Below are 20,019 nucleotides of genomic sequence, written 5' to 3' on the forward strand. Positions count from 1 at the left end.
AAAAAGGCGTATGAACCCTGTAATAAATACCCTAAACGACTGTGCTAATTAATCATTACACATATTTTTTATTTAAGTGATCTTCATGAGCTTAAGACATACACAACAAGTTTGAGTGGAAAAACCGTGAGGACAGAAAAACAACGTGGATCCTGGAATAATGGGAGTTTCAATCTTTAAAGGACTGAAGAGGAAAAAATTTACAAAGAATCCTTTAGAAGAGTTTCAAACATCAACTGATTGAATCCATGAATCTGAAAAGGTGTTTGTGAGTGAAAGAGACAGACATGTACAGACTGAACTATCTGTTCAACAGTCAGAGTGTTTCTCTAACAGGAGACACTCTTTACACTCAACTCAGCACAGGGACACTGAGGAACTAGATCCAATACAAAACCCAGGATAAAGAGTTTGAGTGAATGTGGTGTTGAAGGTGTGGAGGTGGATCAGAGTGTCAGAGGATACTCTGTAGAAAGACAGAGTGCCAGCAGGACAGTCCACATACACTGCTACTCTGTTAGAGACAGAGGAGGAGGAGGAGATGTATGTTACTTTGTTATTGTGCCAGACACAACTAGGACGAACTTCATAGCAGAACAGATTCCAGGACTCATCATTCCATCCAAACATACAGTCGTCACTGTTTCCTTTCCTTCTGATGCTTCTGTAACTCACTGATATATAAATGTTTCTTCTCCACTCGACCTCCCAGTAACAGCGACCAGTCAAACCATTTTCACACAGCAGCTGTTCATGAACATCAAATCTGTCTGGATGATCAGGATATGACTGAACCTTCTTCACACGTGTCACCTTCCTGTTTTTGTGAGACAGTTGGAGCTTTCTGTGTACTGTGTTTGTGTCGATTGTGAGTTGACAGGAATCTGATGGAAAGAACAAACACAATCCAGCTGCAGTTATTGATCATCTGTTCATTGATTGACTCCTGACATCAGAGATGTGAATGAGTGATGTGACAGTTTGAAGATGGTTGAATGTGTGCTACTTTGTTTTCATGAATCACAATAAAAACACACTTACACTTCCTCAGACCTGGTCTCAACCATCGGACTCCAGCTGGCTCCACCCTGAAAGGAAGGTTTAGGAAGTGTGAAATCCAGAACATCCCGACTCAACAACTCTTTCTTCCCCACTGCTATCAGACTCCTGAACAGCTGACCTACCTCAGCTGCAATTGCACATCAGGACACTTTTTGTACTTATTTATCTTGCATTATTTTTTATCCTTATTTTTGTCTTGTTCTTTTAACCCTTACCTAACTTGACATTTGTGTATGGACAGCAAAGGAAGAATTTCATTGCACAGAGAAATGCTATTTCTTCTGTACATACGATAATAAACAATTTGAATGTTAAATCTTGAAACTTGAATCTAGGGTGAGGGTAGCGACATAGCTCAACTGGTAAATCGAGAGCTTCGCTTTTACACTCAGCTCTCTCTTCACCAAGATGGACCAGTACATCGTCCACATCACTGCAGCCGTGAACAAGACCCCGAGATACTTAAAGTCCTTCACTCAAGGCAGGAACTCATCCATGACCCGGAGTGGCACTGCACTCTTTTCCAGCTGAGGACTATGGCCTCAGATTTGGACATGCTTATTCTCATACCCACTGCCTCTCATACCCACAGGAACAGTTCGCCCTGCCCGGGATAGGGTTACCAATGCCCTGCCCTGGAGCCAGGCCCAGGGAGGGTGCCGAAGGGTGAGCGTCTAGTGGCAGGGCCTTAGTCTCTGGGGCCCAGCCGGGCACAGCCTGAAAGGGGGAGATGGGCCCATCCTCCTGCGCAATTGCGCACTGCTGGCACGGTCTCTACCGAAAAAAAAATGTGCATTGCGCACAAAAAAAAACATTCTAACCTGAATTGGAATTAAATACGTTAACAATTCTGTTTTGCAGTGTTAGTCAGTAAGTGACTGGCTGCTTCCGTATGGGTTTAGAACAATGCCACCTTATCCCATAGTCCAGCCAATCGCGCGATTCACATTTGTATATACACAGCTAATCAACGTCGCTGACAGGCTACGCCTGGGTATGTGATACTGTTAGCAAGCACAGAATATTAGCCAACAACTCATTTATTTCCATCATTTCTTTCAACTTTCACCACACCCTTTCAACTTTCAACTTTTCTTATCTCTGATTCAAAGCAGACTGCTGGGTCCATGGTATTCCACCCCTCCTGAAAAGGTGCCTTCTTTCAGGCACATACATCAGTCTGTCCACTGTCATTCTTTCTATGACTTCCCCTAGATGAGAAGTTAGAGCTGTGGACCTATAACCTTTGGTCTTTGTGGGGTCCTTCTTGTGGTTTCATAACTGGAATTATTATGAGCTTTTTCCAGCTTTCTGACATATTCTATTGTCGAAGAGCAGCAGAGCATTCAGTCCTTCATCCTTTCTCTATCCTCAGCCATGTTTCCTGTACTCAGGTAACATGTGAAAAACTGCCTCTGCCAGTTTCTTCTGCTCAGTCTTTGATGTTTTCTTCACTTTCTTCATCAGGTATTTCGACACACTTTTCAGAAGGCAGCAACACCTTCTGTACTCTGCTATTCCACACATCTAGTTCCAGCTGGTCACAAGCACTGGCTGCTTTCTTTGTCAGAACCTTAGAAAAACAGGCAAGGGTACCCGTCCAGACCTATACAGCTGTCGGTGAGTACCTCTACCACCATTTCTTTACAAGTCTGTAATTCTTAATCCAAATCCTTAATCTGAAAAACAACCATCAGCAGCAATACCAGTAACAATTCAAAAAGCCACCAATCCTGACACCAATCACCCACTGTCCAATCAGCTTGTCTCTCACCAACCAAACACTCCCTCTCCTCTCTATATTTCCTTTTTCCTCATTTCCTCTCTATACAAAGATTAATGTTCAATATCCTGAGATATCTACAAGTTGTTCCTGCAGAAGTTCTTCCTGGAGACCTCAAACATTAAAACCCCTTATTGATCAGTTCATGTCACATGAACCAACAAGAGGTAAGTGAACGAGGGACACTGGAAATGTTTCCAGCTCTTCCTCCTCTATCAGACATCCTCTTCATACCTAAGAGTGTCCAGTCTCCAGCCTGGTTCCTTCAGTCCAGCCGACAGCAGCTTAATTCCTGAGTCTCCTGGATGATTGTAGGTCAGGTCCAGCTCTCTCAGATGGGAGGGGTTGGAGCTCAGAGCTGAGGCCAGAGAAGTACAGCCTTCATCTGTTATCAGACAGCCCGACAGACTGCAGACACACAACACAACATCAATTCAAGTTAACTTTATTTATAAGTGACAATTCCCAACAGACAACAACATCCATCTCAAGCTGTTTAACAGTTTAAGGTAACACCCTATAATATTAGAAAAACAGCTCAAAGCATCAGACAATCCACTGTGAGCAGCATTTGGTGATGGTGGAAAGGAAGAACTCCCTTTTACAGAAAGATGAAATAGCCTCCAGGAGGACCATCTACCATAATTGGCTGCAGGGTGAGCGGAAACAGAAGAGATGAGCTCAGAGAGACAACAACAATACACAAGCAAAGGAGAGAGAAGACAAAAGATAAGGACGTACAGTAGTGACTTCTGAAAGCATCATGAGTGAAAAGAGGGGAATGGAAAAGAAAGCAGAGCATCATGGGACATTTGAAATGAAGTCAGCACACTCAGTACAGATAGTGCAAGAAATATGATGGCTGCTGCCAAATACATCTGGTGAAAAAATTCAAAGTCTGACCTGAGACTTTCCATTTTACAGTGTGGACTCTTCATTTCAGCAGACAGAAACTTCACTCCTGAATCCTGCAGGTCAGAGTTACTCAGGTTCAGCTCTCTCAAACTAGAGGACTGGGAGCTGAGGACTGAGAACAGAGCTTCATAGCCTCTCTCTGAGAATTTGCAATGGCTTAGTCTTCCAAAAACAAAAAAAGAAAAGAAAAGAAAAGAAAGAAAGAAAGACATTAACCAAAGCCTATTGCTAAAGTGCAATGAGGGTGCACTAAAGCAGTATGCAGTTCAGTTTTGGTTTTTTTGGTTTTTTGTTTTTTTAAAGAAACCTTCATTCCTTAATAAGATAAAACAAATGGATGACACTGACCTTTACTGGTATACTTTGATTAAAAAGTATTCCTTTATTTTATTAGCATATTATTATTGCTTAATTCTACCAATTGATGAAAACCCCAATATCCCTTGATCTCACCTCAGGATATTTAGTTTACAGATTGGATTTCTTAGTCCAGCAGAAAGAAGCTTTACTGACGAATCCTGTAGGTTGTTGTTACTCAGGTCCAGCTCTCTCAGACTAGAGGACTGGGAGCCCAGAACTGAGGATAAAGCTTCATAACTTCCCTCGGACAAATTACAGAGATTCAATCTGGGGGAAAATAATATTTTTAAAAGTACTTGTTGGTTTAGGTTATAGAGATTAGAAATGTGTCAGATTATCATAACTTTGGAATAAATGATCTCTCACTCTCTCTTTCTCAAATATATTTAGTAAAAACAACAATAAAAGCTAACCTTGATTTCATTAGAATTCTAACTGACTACTTATGTTAATTCCTGAAGAATTCAGAAATTTACATGACCTGACCTGAGCATTTCCAGTGTACACTGTGGACTCTCCACTGTAGCAGACAGAAGCCTCAGTCCTGAATCTGGCAGAGTGTTGATACTCAGGTCCATTTCTCTCAGAAAAGAGGACTGAGAGCAGAGAGCTGAGGATAGCGCTTCACAGCCTCTCTCTGAGAGATCAGGGATGCACAGCCTAAAAAAGGAATACAAACACACACACACAAAAAATGTTTTAAAATTGTCATTTGATCACATACTGTTTGTGATTAATTGAAATTACTTCATATGTTGAACCTTTACTAAAAAGTCAAATGTCAGTGTGCATTACTATTTATGGTTGACTGACAAACTGATGGCTGATGGCTGATTGGATAACAGACCTTTGCAGGCAGAGCAGTCCTCGCCCAGCACTTGACATCATACCAGTTCAATTTTATTTTGTTTTTATAGCGCCAAATATATTACGGTAATATTACCGTACTGTGTGTGTACAAGGACCACAAATGACACCTGTTCAGTGACGTGGTTACAAAGAGGATTTCAAACTCTAGGCTGTCAATCACGCAGTAGAACTTGGGAACAAAGCAGCTGTGAAATCTGTCTGTCTTTGTTATTATGCTCAGCGTCTTTTAGTTTACATTTTGACTGCACATTTGTGAGCTTTTTGCTATGCACAAAAGCAACATTGTTTTCTTTTATTTATGGAGCATTATTATTTAATAAATGCTAATAATTTATTTTTCAGTAATTTTTTCAAGTACATTGTCAATAGAATGTAATGTCAGTATAATCTTTTAATTATATAAGTTTACTTATGTTAGAATGCTGCATGTAATCGTTTGTGTTTAGAAGTATGTAGTTGATAGTATATTGAAAGAATGTCTCATCCTAGGAGGTTTGTGTGGATTCCAGAGCATTCTGGTATTCACCCCCCACATTCTTGAGCATGGAAGAGGTCATGTCTTCTCCTATTGTTTTATGGTATAGGACACCTACTCTGTATCTGGTTAAGCATAAGTGCTTTTTGTTTAGATGGACCGCTAGGCTCCTGGCACCAGCTTGGGGAGTCTTCACAGGTTCAAATAACACACACACCTAAACATCCACATTCCAATGTAAAGAACAAACACCTACTGCTGTATAAAATAAAGGCCAGAGCAGTCTCAGAGCGCGAGCCTCACAGTCCATACTCTTAGTGCGAGTTCTCTGAGCTGCCCTTGCATACAAGTGAATCTGTATTTCTCCTCTCTAATTCTTAACTGCGTGTCTTAGAATAAATCTCTTGACATACATCTATGCTGTATGTTAATAAAAGTGCCTGTGTGACATCTGGGACACAGCTTTGACTAAGAACTCTCTTTTTATTAGGGCTGTGCGATATGACCAAAATCTCATATCCCGATATAAGAATTCTATCGTCCCGATAACGATATAAATCACAAAAATGTAACATTTTCTGTAAATTCTGTGAATCTCGGGCAGCTCGAATTGCGGGAAGTGTTTCCAGCTGCGCGTCATGTAGCTGGAGTCGAGTGTTTTAACCGATGCATGAAACGATACATTTTTAGACATAAGTTGTAACGGCCGCCGTTTTCTTTGTGAGTATTTATTACACGGCGTGCTGCGGGGAAAAGCCTGTTCTAACGTTTTAGTCTAAGGTTTATTTTTTAACACCTGGCGGCTCTTTTTTACTTCTCATCCGTAAATAATCTGCTCTTTCACGTGATTCAGTTTATTTTGAAAAGTCTCAACAGGATCTTGAGCTTTATTGTGAAAGGTTTATGTGGAACATAAACAAGCGGACACGCGATGCTGTTACCGTCGTTGTTGCTAACCACAACGCATAAAAACAGGCGCTTGTCCGTTCGTAGTGTGGTTATATTAAATATAAGAGAAAGAGAGAACTTTAAGAAATTAATATAGCCACTACAGTGACCGTCAAAACGATGAAAAAATATTGCCGTAAACAGCTTATTTTGCGACACCACGAAACAAACGATAGTGTAAAATGAAACGATAGACGTTTTTATATCATCATCCGATATATATCGTTATATCGAACAGCCCTACTTTTTATTTTTACTTTATGGCTTTAAAAAAATTATCAAGATATATATCGTATATTGCCATCCAGCTAAAAACTATCGAGAAATAAAATTTTGGGCCATATCGCCCAGTCCTAGGACTGAGCACATATTTACTCACAGAGCTTTGTTGGAGGCTTTGACTACTGGCAGCAGCCACAGAAGAGCCTCCTCTGAAGCAGAGTATTTCTGCAGGTCAAATACATCCAGATCTTCTTCTGATGATAGTAAGATGAAGACCAGAGCTGACCACTGAGCAGGAGACAGTTTATATGTGCAGAGATTTCCTGAACTCAGGGACTGTTGGATCTCCTCCACTAGAGAACGATCATTCAGTTCATTCAGACAGTGGAAGAGATTGATGCTTTTCTCTGCAGACAGATCCTCACTAAACTTCTTCTTGATGTACTCGACTATTTCCTGACTGGTCTGTGAGCTACTTCCTGTCTGTGTCATCAGGCCTTGTAGGAGAGTCTGACTGGTCTGCATTGAAAGACCCAGGAGGAAGCGAAGGAACAAGTCAAGGTGTCCATTTGGACTCTGTAAGGCCTTGTTCACAGCACTCTGGTAGAAGTGTTTCTCTGCAGATGCTCTTGTTTCAGACTTCTGGGAGGTTGGTTGTTGTTCTTCCAGCAGATTGAGTCCAGAGTTGATGAAGGTCAGATGGACATGAAGAGCAGCCAGAAACTCCTGAACACTCAGATGGATGAAGCAGAACACCTTGTCCTGGTACAGTCCTCTCTCCTCTTTAAAGGTCTGTGTGAACACTCCTGAGTACACTGAGGCTGCTCTGATATCGATGCCACACTCTGTCAGGTCTGATTCATAGAAGATCAGGTTTCCTTTCTGCAGCTGATCAAAAGCCAGTTTTCCCAGAGACTCCATCATCTTCCTGCTCTCTGGACTCCAGTGTGGGTCTGTCTCAGCTCCTCCATCACACTTGACCTTCTTCACTTTGGCCTTAACCACCAGGAAATGGATGTACATCTCAGTCAGGGTCTTGGGCAGCTGTCCTCCCTCTCTGGTTTCCAGCTCATCCTCCAGAACTGTAGCAGTGATCCAGCAGAAGACTGGGATGTGGCACATGATGTGGAGGCTTCGTGAGGTCTTGATGTGGGAGATGATCCTGCTGGCCTGCTCCTCATCTCTGAATCTCTTCCTGAAGTACTCCTCCTTCTGTGGGTCAGTGAACCCTCTGACCTCTGTCACCATGCCAACACATTTAGGAGGGATCTGATTGGCTGCTGCAGGTCGTGTGGTTATCCAGAGGTGAGCAGTGGGAAGCAGTTTCCCCCTGATGAGGTTTATCAGCAGCACATCCAGTGAGGTGGACTTTCTAGGGTCAGTTAGGATTGTAGTTTTGTGGAAGTCCAGAGGAAGTCGACACTCATCCAGACCATCAAAGATGAACACAACCTGGACGTCTTCAAAGCTGCAGATTCCTGCTTCTTTGGTTTCAGTAAAGAAGTGATGAACAAGTTCCACCAAGCTGAACTTTTCCTCTTTCAGCACATTCAGCTCTCTGAAAGTGAATGGAAATATGAACTGGATGTCCTGGTTGGCTTTGTCTTCAGCCCAGTCCAGGGTGTATTTCTGTGTTAAGACTGTTTTCCCAATGCCAGCCACTCCCTTTGTCAGCACTGTTCTGATTGGTTCATCTCTTCCAGGTGAGGCTTTAAAGATGTCTTCTTGTCTGATTGTTGTTTCTGGTCTGTCTGGTTTCCTGGATGCTGTTTCAATCTGTCTGACCTCATGTTCATCATTGACCTCTGCAGTCCCTCCCTCTGTGATGTAGAGCTCTGTGTAGATCTGATTCAGAAGGGTTGGGTTTCCTGCTTTAGCGATCCCCTCAAAAACACACTGGAACTTCTTCTTCAGAGCAGATTTCAGATCTCTAAGCATTCTGGGTAATCTGGACTCAGAACCTTCTGGAATCCTTTTCTGCTCGTTCTTCACAAAAGTGATGATGTTGTCCTCCAGCAGCTGGAACAGAATACTTTATGAATGAGCCAATCAGACTGAAATCATGGAGCCAAACAGCAGATCCATGTTGGACACACTGACAATCCACTGGTCTACAGAGAGCAGCATGGAGATGACTGTGAACACATTTGATGTAAAAGTAGTTGTTGTACATGTACAGACCATAAATATGGAGTCCAGCTGTGTTTGATGCTGCTGGGCAGACTGACCACTGGGAACCTCTGAGCTCCCCTGGTCCACTCGATGGAGGAAACATTAGTTCAAGCACAGGATAAAGATCCAGTAGTTTTCTGCTCAAAAAACTTCATCTAAATCAAGTGTGTCAAGCTTTAAATGAAAATATTGGACATTTTTAGTCTGTTTTTTATGGCCCCCCTATCAATGGTGATGTAAAGCATGATGTTGTAAAAGCTCAGAAGAATGTTTGAAACTTCTATAAACTGAACAAACAAAAAATAAAACACTCGCTGAAGGTGAAGTTGATGAACCATCAACTAACCCCACAAGCTGATCACTGCTCCAAAACCAGAACATTATCTGAGGTCTCCCCTCTACCACATCTTCTTCTTTCACCCTTTCTCTCTTTCTCCAGGGTCTCAGTCCACATACAGCTGTTCTTAATTGTTTGTATAACTGAGAAGTCATTTTTCCATTTGTAATGGTGAGCCTTTCTGACCCAGAAACAGTAAAACAGGCCAAAGCTACAGTCTCAGCTACAGTCGCCATGTTTCACAAAAACATTTTAACTGAAAAAATTAAAAAACTTTATTCTTTGTTCTAATTTAATTCTCATCTCTTGTCATGTGACTTATCCACATGCCATTTAGCTGTAGGTGGTGTTTTTTGGAGTGGAGTACTTTATCCTTGCAGCCCTGCCATGAAAGTCAAAGTTAAATTGATGAAAAAAATTAGTCCAGTGTTTACGCATTTTTTCCCCAAATCTCTTATTTATGCTTATATATGAATGAACTGGAGTTTTCTTACTGTTACATTTCCCTTTTGTTTTAGCTTTAATGCTTGAGAATATAAAAGTTTTTGAGAATATACAACCATTTTGGGCTGTGTCTTTAAGAACTCTGCAGGTTTCTCGTGTGTAAATATTAATCACAGTCACGGTAAAGGCGAGCAAAACACTGCAGCTGAGCTGTGATGTCATCACGCACACTGAATTCTTTGTGGACTCTGAGTGAACTCACAAAGTACAAACTCGGGCTTGTTGGTCCAGTTGTGAGTCCGTTACCATAAACTATGGAGCTGCAGATTTGTACTGGAACTGCTGCACACACCTGATGTTAGCCAGAAAACATTACACACTGATTTTAATGGAGAGACTGCCCGGAAATAAAACACACACAGTTTGTGTGAAAAAATCAAACATGAGCTGAACAAACAGTAAAGTTTGACAATAGACAAATTGTTGAAGGAGGAAACAAAGCAAACTTACAGTTTCTTCACACAGAGACACCAACAACAAGTTCCACGCCACACCACACCTGGGTACTAAACACACTGAGCCGCTTCCTGGAAGGAGGCCGGACTTGACCTGAAGCAGGACTGGTGGGAGGGAAGATGAGTCAGATTTTCACAATAAGAGCACTTGGTTTTTTAAGAACTGTAACATCATACTGATGGTTTGTTACTGTGTTACTAACAGTAACCAGTGTTGGGGAGTAACGGAATACATGTACCACCGTTACGTATTTAAAATACAAAATATGAGTAACTGTATTCCGTTACAGGTACCGTTTTAAAGGGTGGTATTTAAAATACAGTTACTTGGTGGCTCAGGATAGTGGAATTGTAAAGCGCTTTGACGGCTTCGAAAAGCGCCATATAAATGCAATCCATTATTATTATTATTAAATAAATGGATTACTTCCCTGTTTCATATTGTGGCGGGTCAGGACTGTTTGGGTTTGTTTGCCATGGTTACAGGGTGACGCGCACTCTCTTTGCGTGTTTCCTGGGTGAGAGAGCGCTTTTGTTGTTGTTGTGCTAAGCTAATAGGTAGAATGCTACAGGCATAGCCCTAAAGAATGTAGCCTCATGGGCAGTGTAGTCCGTGCTGCAGGGAGAATGGACTGCCATACCCGTTATGTGTCTGTGAGCGTGAGGAGGGAGAGAAAGGAAAACGGGAGCTGGAAGCATGTACATATAATAATAACCACAGCAGCCAAGAAGAGTGCCTGACGAGCCCAGCTGTAAGTAAGCTATTAAGACTCGACTGTATGCTGTGCTCGTGTTTTCCTCCGAAACAATAAGTTCAGTTGGAGCAGCCTTTCAACGCCTCTCTCTGTCTCCCGCAAGCAAAGTTGACCCAGACAACAAAGTAAAGCTAGTTTTCAGCTACCAGCCCGACACGGAAACCACTGTATTAGCCAAAGGTCCTTTTACTACGGTTCGGAGCCGCGGACCTTCAGTAACAGTAATAGATCACATTCATGTAGTTGTAAAAATCATTATAATATATTAAGTAATCCAAAGTATTCAGAATACGTTACTCTCATTAAGTAACGTAACGGAATACGTTACAGAATACATGTATTCAGTATTCTGTAATCTGTAATGGAATACATTTAAAAAGTAACCTTCCCAGCACTGACAGTAACTCGGGCTCATTTGACATTAAAGGATATTATTAAAATAATAATCAGTAAGTAATCAATAAATAATAATCAGCATCTTTTTAATCAACAATAATTAGCAACAAAAAGTGTGTACTATTTGTACAGGACTGTAATGGAGCATAAATAAAGTTTATTTTTTTGTTTTGTTTTGGGTTGTTTAGTTTGTTTGTTTTTTTTACAATTGTAGGGAACATTTAGAGGATTGTAAAAGTTTCTGAATCAAATTCAGTTCAATTCATATATCTTTACACCAAATCTCAGTCCTCGGTGATTCGAAACGCCGTTTACGTGTGGACGAAACAGCTGCGTTTTCATAAATACCTGTGTAGGTGCGGACGCAGCGTAAAAGAGTTAGTAGTTTATTTTCTTACTACCTGTAAAATAATACGTAAACGAGCAAAACATGGGCGTGTGTGGTTGGAGGATGTTTTTGTGCGTTTTTCTTGTAAAACAAAGGGGGGTCTAGCAGAAAAAGTTTGGGAACCATTTTTTCTGTCACATATCTGCATTCACGACAAAGGGCAACAAGTAGAATGGTTTTAATTCTTGCAGACAATCAGTGTGAGCCATGTGTGAAAAGGCAGTATCAGAGTCAGCTAGCTCCAGAGTCCCTTTACTGATAAAGAAGTCTCACATAAACTAATGTTTAACATAAGGATGGGAGAAATAACTCACAGCATATAATGTTTAACCAAAAATAACTGGGTCAACTTATATTTGTCTTGATTGAGAGAAAACAACACAGGCTGTTTTACAGCGGATCAAAGGTTTAGGACCATGTGGTGTAATTGCATTGTACAGTAGATGTTAAAGCAGCCGGCCAGTGTAGTTAGGCTGACGGCAGCTAGAGAGCGAGTTGTTTTTGAATAGAATGTTATGTGGGCAAGGGCAAGAGAAATAAAGTGTGGTTATGAATCGTAACAGTGGACCCGCGTACAACTGAATAACACGACAGACCACACCTCCAAAAGAAACCGTAAACCTCCCAAGACAGAAATTTAAGTTTCAAACACGAATGAGTAGCTCCACCGTTATTGTTGATCACTTCAATAAATTTGTTGCAGCATGCTTGATGCAAGCATTTCCATGAGGTGAGTGGGAACATTTCTCCATGTGGTGAAGACTGTCTGGAACTGTTATCCATTTCTGTAAACTTCCCTTGCCATCCATCCGCAAAGATTCTCAATTGGATTTAGATCAGGGGAACACACAGGATAGCTAATAGGCAGAATGCTACAGGCATAGCCCTAAAGAATGTAGCTTCATGGGCAGTGTAGTCCGTGCTGCAGGGAGAATGGACTGCCATACCCGTTATGTGTCTGTGAGCGAGGGAGGGAGAGAAAGGAAAAGTCCGAGCTGTCACGGAGCAAAAACGGGAGCTGGAAGCATGTAAATATAATAATAACCACTGCAGCCAAGAAGAGTGCCTGACGAGCCCATTTGTAAGTAAGCTATTAAGACTCAACTGCACACTGTGTTCATGTTTTCCTCTGGAAAAAATAAGTTCCATTGGAGCAGCCTTTCAACGCCTCTCTCTGTCTCCCGCAAGCAAAGTTGACCCAGACAACAAAGTAAAGCTAGTTTTAGTCATAGTCATATAGTCGTGTTTCCCGACTATGTTTGCTGCCCTACAATCCGTCCTGCTCTGTTGTAAAATCATTGACATTTGACCGCCCTGTTGCTCCCATTGTAATTTATACAGCCTATTTAAAATCTAAAACTTAACATTGTCCGTAGCTACTGTTGTTACCACTTTCCTGTTTGAAATGTAATGAGAGAAACTGGTTATTTTGTCATGCGCATGTGCTGATATTGAACCCAAGGCACTAACTAGCTAACTGACTGGATGCACATTAACCTCATAACTCCTGGTGTGTGTGTAGAGAGAGACAGCCAGGTTCATAATGGATATGAGGAAGTTTTTTTCAAAAAAAAGGGGCCACATCCAGGTAAAAGTGTAAGATCAATAAAGGATAATGTTGGATCAGTGTTTCAATATTTATGTCCTTTATTAGATGTACATGTGGTTTGGTTAATTGCCTTTTGGTTGAAAGTCCACTGAGAGAGGAGTTTTTTATTAGTGATCTTAATAGTATTTTTTTAATCTAATTGAATAAAATCTATTTGTGTGTGATTGTCAGTCCAAAGAGGGAGAGAGGAAAGAGGAGAACATGAGGAGAAAGTACAAGATCAGGAAGAACCAGGTAAGAAAACAGACAGGGAGTACTAACAGGCACAACACAAACTGTTAAGCTGGCAAAGAAAAAAAAAACTACTAATTTTACTCATACAATCTGGAAGTTGTGTTGTCCCTATATTAAAGCTGCTATACAGAATCTGCAAAACAAACTGGTTTGTCAGCCCTGGCTATGCATTACCATACCGAGCTTCAGTCAGAGGAAGTCCCGGTTGCCAAAAACTTTTTGAAGCTCAAGAGTGAGGCTGATGACATTCCAGATATGTTAACATTGTACAATCTTCTGGATAATCAGATCTTTCCCACACTGAAAACTGTTATTCCGGTTGCCCTCACAAACCCAGTTAGCAGCTGTAGCTGTGAGAGAGTCTTTCATCAGCTCCATAACTGGCTGAGAAGGACCGTGGGTCAAAGCAGACTCCAGCACCTGGCTGTGATGTCATTTGAGAAAAAGATGCTTGAGAGACTTGACCACCAAAATGTCAGGGTTCCTGGGTCGGTGACCCAGTGTTTTCAGTATTGTCACGTTTCGTTTCTGTTGCCGTATCAATGTTCTCACTTCCTGCTTTTCCTATGTCAGCTCGTCTCGTGTCATTAGCCAGATTATGTTCAGCTGTGTACTCACCGGTCTCTCATTATCATCCTCATCAGTCTGTGTATTTAAGTCCTCAGTTTCCTCCAGTTCTTTGTCGTGTCATTGATGTTATTGTGATGTATGTTCAGATCAGTCAGCCAGCCATTCAGTCCGTCAGTCAGTCATTCATTCAGTCAGTCGTCCACCCAGTCAGCCATTTCAGTTCATGTTCTGTTCATCCAACCTACCTACAATAAACACCATTATCCTGCACCGTGAGTCCAGCGTTTGGGTCATCTCTTCCTCACCTCCACACACGACACTCCTGACACAAAATGTGATTGACAGATTTAGCAACCTCAAGGTGAGGCGACATAGAATAAAAGAAAAGAAAAAATCTGCAGAGCATTGGAGCATCTGCAGTAAAGATCTTTTCATATATTGTACCAGAGGCCAAGGTGTCTCAGTTTTTCTAATCTTTTAATAATATTTTGTACATTTCAAGGACTCTTCTGTTTTTGGAGTGCATTTTTTTGTATCTGTATTATATTATACACACACTTTAAAAGTGAATCTCTGTCCACAAAATGCACTCAGTTTACTTTTTACTCACTGTAAGCATCATTCATTATTCTTCCGCAGTAATTAAGGTTTGGGCATGTAGTTTTTGTTTTACATTCCAATCCATTCTTCTTTGGCAGTAGTCGACTTTAGCAGCATTTAAATGTACAAAACAGTGATGTCATGTTTTGAGACGAGGACCCAGGGACAGAGAGACTTGATGAATTTAAAAATCTTATGGTTTAATGTAGAAATTTGCAGACTTGCACAGAGAGGGTAATATTATGATCACTGATAATGGAGATGAAGTCAACAGAGGATGAGGACAGGGAGGAACATGGGTTTAAATGCACCATGGAGACAGTCAGAGGGAACTCGGGACAAATGGAGACATTTAAGGATGCAGGGACTGAAGTCTCATTGTGACGAGTAAAGTTTACCTTGCCTGGATGGGCAGCTCTCTGGGTGCTCAGCACCCCCAAAGCTCTCAATCTAGAATCGCCTCTGGATCACAGATGCAGGAATAAACACTGTCTCTGTGGGCGGAGTCAGAACTCCCCTTCCACTTTGTTTTTCTTAAAGCCAAAAGGTGGAGGTTTATTCTAAACTGCTGTAGTTGGCATGCTGATCAGCTGAACCTGTTTAACCTGTGAGGGGCTTCATGATCTGTTTCCTAAAGAGTTCATTCGTTCTACTCAAATGAGGAAGTGGTTGGAGACGATGTCGTCAGTGTTTCAGTAGAAACTAAAAAGAAGAAGAGCCTGTTTCTGACTTTCATTTACACCGCTCAGTCTTGGTGAAGTCTTCATTCAGAAGGTATGCATTTTTTCAGTATCATTGTTGCTTTGTTGTATATTGAATGATAAATGAGGATTAAATTGACTTTATGCTGTGCTAATATTAGCTCTCCTTGTATGTTGCAGTCATGGCTGCGGCGTTGGCTCTGGTGTCTGAGGACAGTCTTCTTTGTCCCGTCTGTCTGAGTGTGTTCACTAAACCTGTGTCGATTCCCTGTGGACACAACTTCTGTATGAACTGTATCACAGAGTACTGGAGCGCTTTGTCTGTACTCCAATGTCCACTGTGCAAAGAGATGTTTTACACCAGGCCATTGCTTCGGGTTAACCCTGTCATTGCTGAAATGGCAGAAAAGGTTAAAAAATCTCTTCAAGAAATGTTTTTGAGTTCATCTGAACAAGCAGGACATGAAGACGTGCTCTGCAGCATGTGTGCAGGCTCAAAGGTAAAAGCCCTGAAGTCCTGTTTAATGTGCTTACTGTCCTACTGTCAAACACATCTGGAGCCTCATCAGAGGATTTCAGCATTGAAGAAACACAAGCTGATTGATCCAGTTAAGAACCTGGAGAACAGAGTATGTCAGGATCACGGTGAGCCTTTGGAGCTAATCTGCAGACTGGATCAAATGTTTCTGTGCCAGTCCTGTAAATGCAGTGACCATAAAACACATAAAACAGTGACTCTGGAGAATGAGGCTGAAAGGAGGAAAACCCAGCTGAGATTAGAAAATAACAGCATGGATCAGTTGATCCAGGAGCGTGAGCAGAAAATCCAGGAAGTTCAACAGTCAATGAAGACCAGCAGAAGTAAAGCTGAGGAGGCGTTATTGTACAGCAGGAAGGTGATGACCGCTTTGGTGCAGCACATAAAGACAGAGTTCACCAGACTAGCTGAGGCGATCGAGACGAAGCAGGAAATAAATGAGACTGAGGCAGAAAGCTTTATTAATGAGCTGGAGGGAGAGATTACACATATAAAGAAGAAGAAGCTGCGCTTTCATGAAGCTTCGCTCATCATAGACCCCTTCAGGTTCCTGGAGAATGTAATCCCTCTTGCCTACAATAAACCACAGCTGCAGGACTGGTCTGCTGTGACTGTAACCAGTGACCAGTTTATGATTCAGGAGACCCTGGCCGAGCTGGAGACAAAAGTCAGAGAAGAAGTCAGCACGCTCTATGATATAAACTTCAGAGATGGGAAACAACAAAGGTATGATCTGAATGTTTTGATGACTTGGTCCAGATATGGGTTCTTAGGTGGCCTGAAAATCTCATCTCAGCTTTGCACAGATGATGTGGTTGTGTTGGCTTCATCGGGCGATGGCCATGATTCTCAGCCAGAAAGGAGTGGAGTCCCTACTCTCAGTCAGGGACAAGCTACTGCCACAAGTGGAGAAGTTTAAGTATCTTTGGGTCTTGTTCACGAGTGATGGGAGAAGTGAGCCGGATATTGACAGACGGATTGGTGCAGCGGCTGCAGTGATGCGTATGTTGTACTGGTGAACACCTAAGCGTAAAAGCAAAGCTCTCAATTTACCATTCCATTTAAGTCCCTACCCTCACCTATGGTCACGAGCTGTGGGTAGGGACTGAAAGAATGAGATCAAGGATACAATTGGCAGAAATTAGCTTCCCCCGAAGGGTGTCAGGCCTCTCCCTTAGAGATAGGGTGAGAAGATTAGCGATCTGGGAGGGGCTCAGAGTCGAGCCGGTGCACCTCCACATTGAAAGGAGCTAGTTGAGGTGTTTCGGGCATCTGATAAGGATGGCTCCTGGGGGCCTCCTGGGTGAGGTGTGCCACCGGGAGGAGGCCCCGGGGCAAACCCAGGACAGGCTGGATAGATTGTGTCTCGCGGCTGGCCTGAGAACACCTTGGTGTTCCTCTGGACAAGCTAGAGGAGGTGGCCAGGGAGTAGGAAGTCTGGGCTTCTCTGCTTAGGCTGCTTTTCCTCACTTGGCTAATGCGTACCCAGCCCAATTTTACTCTCTAAGTGCGTGTGTGGGTGGGTGGGGGGGGCGGGGGGGGAATGTGTGTATCCATGACCGTTTCTGTTAATGAGAGTGCGGGGAATGAGTGGGAGGGTGGGGTGGGCTGCTTTTAACCATGTAAAGCACTTTGTGCTACAGTTTGTTTTGTATGAAAAGTGCTTTATAAATAAAGATTGATTGATTGATTGATATATACAAGCACTTTGTTGTTTTTGCTACCTAAGTGCTCACTCTGATTGTAACTACAGACAGCAACCTGGGGTTCAGCATCTTGCCCGAGGATACTTTTGGAAGTCCAAATACTTCTCAGAATTATAATCCAACATATCAATTATGATGATGATGATCATGATGAGGAGCAGGAATAGAGTCAAATCCAAGTGCAACAAGGACAGTTTCCCCTTGGTGCTGCTGAAATTTCCAAGGATGAACTTCTGCAATCCTTTGAACCTCTCTCTCTCATAGTCACTGTTCTGTGTGTGCTTTCAGTTTGACATACCTCAGAGGTGCTCTGATTCTTCTATCCTCTCTCCATCTCATCTCCTCCAGTTTCTGGACCTTCTCTGTGTTTCCTTTCTCCTCAATCTTCCCAATCAGGAAGTCCAAGTGGACAATAGTGGATGCTGAATCAGCTTTCAGAGCGATCTGTTCCAGTTTGACTACATGCTGGTAGGACTCATCCAGAAACTGTGACTTCTCTGCTGTCAGCAGTTTCATTTCCTTTCCAAGTAAATCAACATCCTTCTCTTTGGTTGGTGGTTCGTTCTTCTGACCGCTCCTTATCCTGGTCACATGTCTCCACTTTTCTTTCACATGCACTGATGCAGGACACTTGTTGGTACACCGTTAAGGGCACCGTGCATCCAGGATAGTAACAGTTCAGACTGCACAGCTGACAGCTGCTTTCAAACCCGGCCCACATGTCTCTTCTCTGATAGGTTCTTTATGTTTAAAAACTTCAGCAACAAATGAAGTGACCTCTTCATTCTTCATGTTATCATGTTTCTCTAAAGCTTCCTGGCTCTGTTTCATCTCTCTTTGTTTCACTTCAGTGAATTTGAATTTTTCTTGCAGGTTTTGGATGCAGGCTGTCAATCTGATACTTCCCTTTAACACTTTAAATGCTGCCTCTGGCTTTAGAGGTGTAGTTTCCTTCAGGAAGGCTGTGAACTCTCTCATCCCATGAGCTTTCAAAATTTAGTTTCAGGTATTTTTCTTTCTCGTCTTCAAGCTGGCAGTTATAAACAGGAAGTAAACAGGCTGATTCATCTCATTTTTGGCACATTTAATTTTTGCATCTTCAAGAGCTTGAAGAGCATATTTAGGGTTTCTTGCATCTGAGATATCTGTGATATGAGAGCTACAAAGTTTTTCTCCACATCTTTTCCAAACAGAGACGTCACTGAATCGAAGGTGTACTTCATTCGGTCACCCAGTCGATTGTCTGTGGCCTTCATCACCAGACCCACTGCACTAACTTCATGAACTCTATCCAACAAGTCTAATATGTCTCCATATCCAGGAGTATTGATGATGGTCAGAGAGTAGGGCAGAGTTTCATCATCAAAACCAAAGATCTCGTACACGATCACATCTGATGTCTGACTTCTCTTCTCCTCCTCTACAATCTCAAACCAGACTATCCTCAAACGTCACTCCTATCATGTAGTTGAGCAAAGCATTGATCAGAGTAGATTTTCCTGCTCCTGTTTCACCCACAAGTAAGATGGCTCTGTTTGGCTTGTTTGAGTTTCTTTCACCAACAGTCATTCTTGACAGAGCCACAAACTTCTGTTTCTTTGCTCTCAGCTGGTAGACAGCAGGAGGTCCTGAACTGATCAGATCACTTCTGGAGATGATGTCTTTGTATTTTGAGACGTTACTCGTCGGGCAGCAAAAGCAGAGTTTCAATCAGCGGGCAGAGTGAGTGCAGAAGTCTTTATGAGTACTGATGTCTGTGCTTCTCTTATCTGTACTGATGCACCTGCCACACAGCTCAGACTTTACTTTTACAAATACTGTGACATCATAAAAGATATAAAACCCGCAGACACAAACATGTATGTGGCGACAAAAACTGAACATTTATGTGATCAGAATAAAGAGATCAGATGAGGTCAGAAATCTTACTAAGTTTATTAATAATAATGAGCATAATAATAATAATGCATGTGATTCGTGTGAGAAGGAATATAAAATGACCAGGTATATCATAGAAAACATGGTTGGCCTTCAAATAAACAAACAGATAAAAAATAAATCAAAATGTCTCTCTAAAAGTTGAATCTGTTCATCTGGACGTAGCCTTTTGAGAAACGTTTCGTCACTGATCCAAGTGACTTCTTCAGTCTCAGCTGACTGCAGGTTTCCAACCTTATAAACAGGACATTTTCATAATGACTGAAACCAGCCCACTGAAGGAACAATGGGCTGGGAGGTCAGGGAGTTGGGAGATTTACTTTCCTGGATGGTTGAGACTGCATCAAGACGTAAATCAAAATGGTTATCCTCTCCGTCTGTTAGAAATCAATAAATAAATTATCAATTTTAGGTCACACCTGTGTTTCACGGTTAACAGAGTTAGAAATCAATTATCTTCACTACCCACATAGCAGACAGG

The 20,019-nt window shown here is 42.0% G+C and overlaps 1 protein-coding gene across 1 annotated transcript; it reads right to left on the reverse strand.

The window, feature by feature from the left end:
* Nucleotides 1-252: 252 nt before the first annotated feature.
* Nucleotides 253-3,796, reverse strand: LOC134624164 (stonustoxin subunit beta-like). Its single transcript, XM_063469144.1, has 4 exons — nucleotides 3,749-3,796; nucleotides 3,080-3,253; nucleotides 1,042-1,088; nucleotides 253-884 (listed from the first exon to the last, which is right to left on the reverse strand). The coding sequence occupies exons 1-4, from the start codon at nucleotides 3,781-3,783 to the stop codon at nucleotides 358-360; spliced, it is 783 nt and encodes a 260-aa protein (XP_063325214.1). The 5' UTR covers nucleotides 3,784-3,796; the 3' UTR covers nucleotides 253-357.
* Nucleotides 3,797-20,019: the final 16,223 nt, after the last annotated feature.

This window comes from Pelmatolapia mariae, linkage group LG3_W (assembly GCF_036321145.2).
Source record: "Pelmatolapia mariae isolate MD_Pm_ZW linkage group LG3_W, Pm_UMD_F_2, whole genome shotgun sequence".
Lineage (NCBI taxonomy): Eukaryota > Metazoa > Chordata > Actinopteri > Cichliformes > Cichlidae > Pelmatolapia > Pelmatolapia mariae.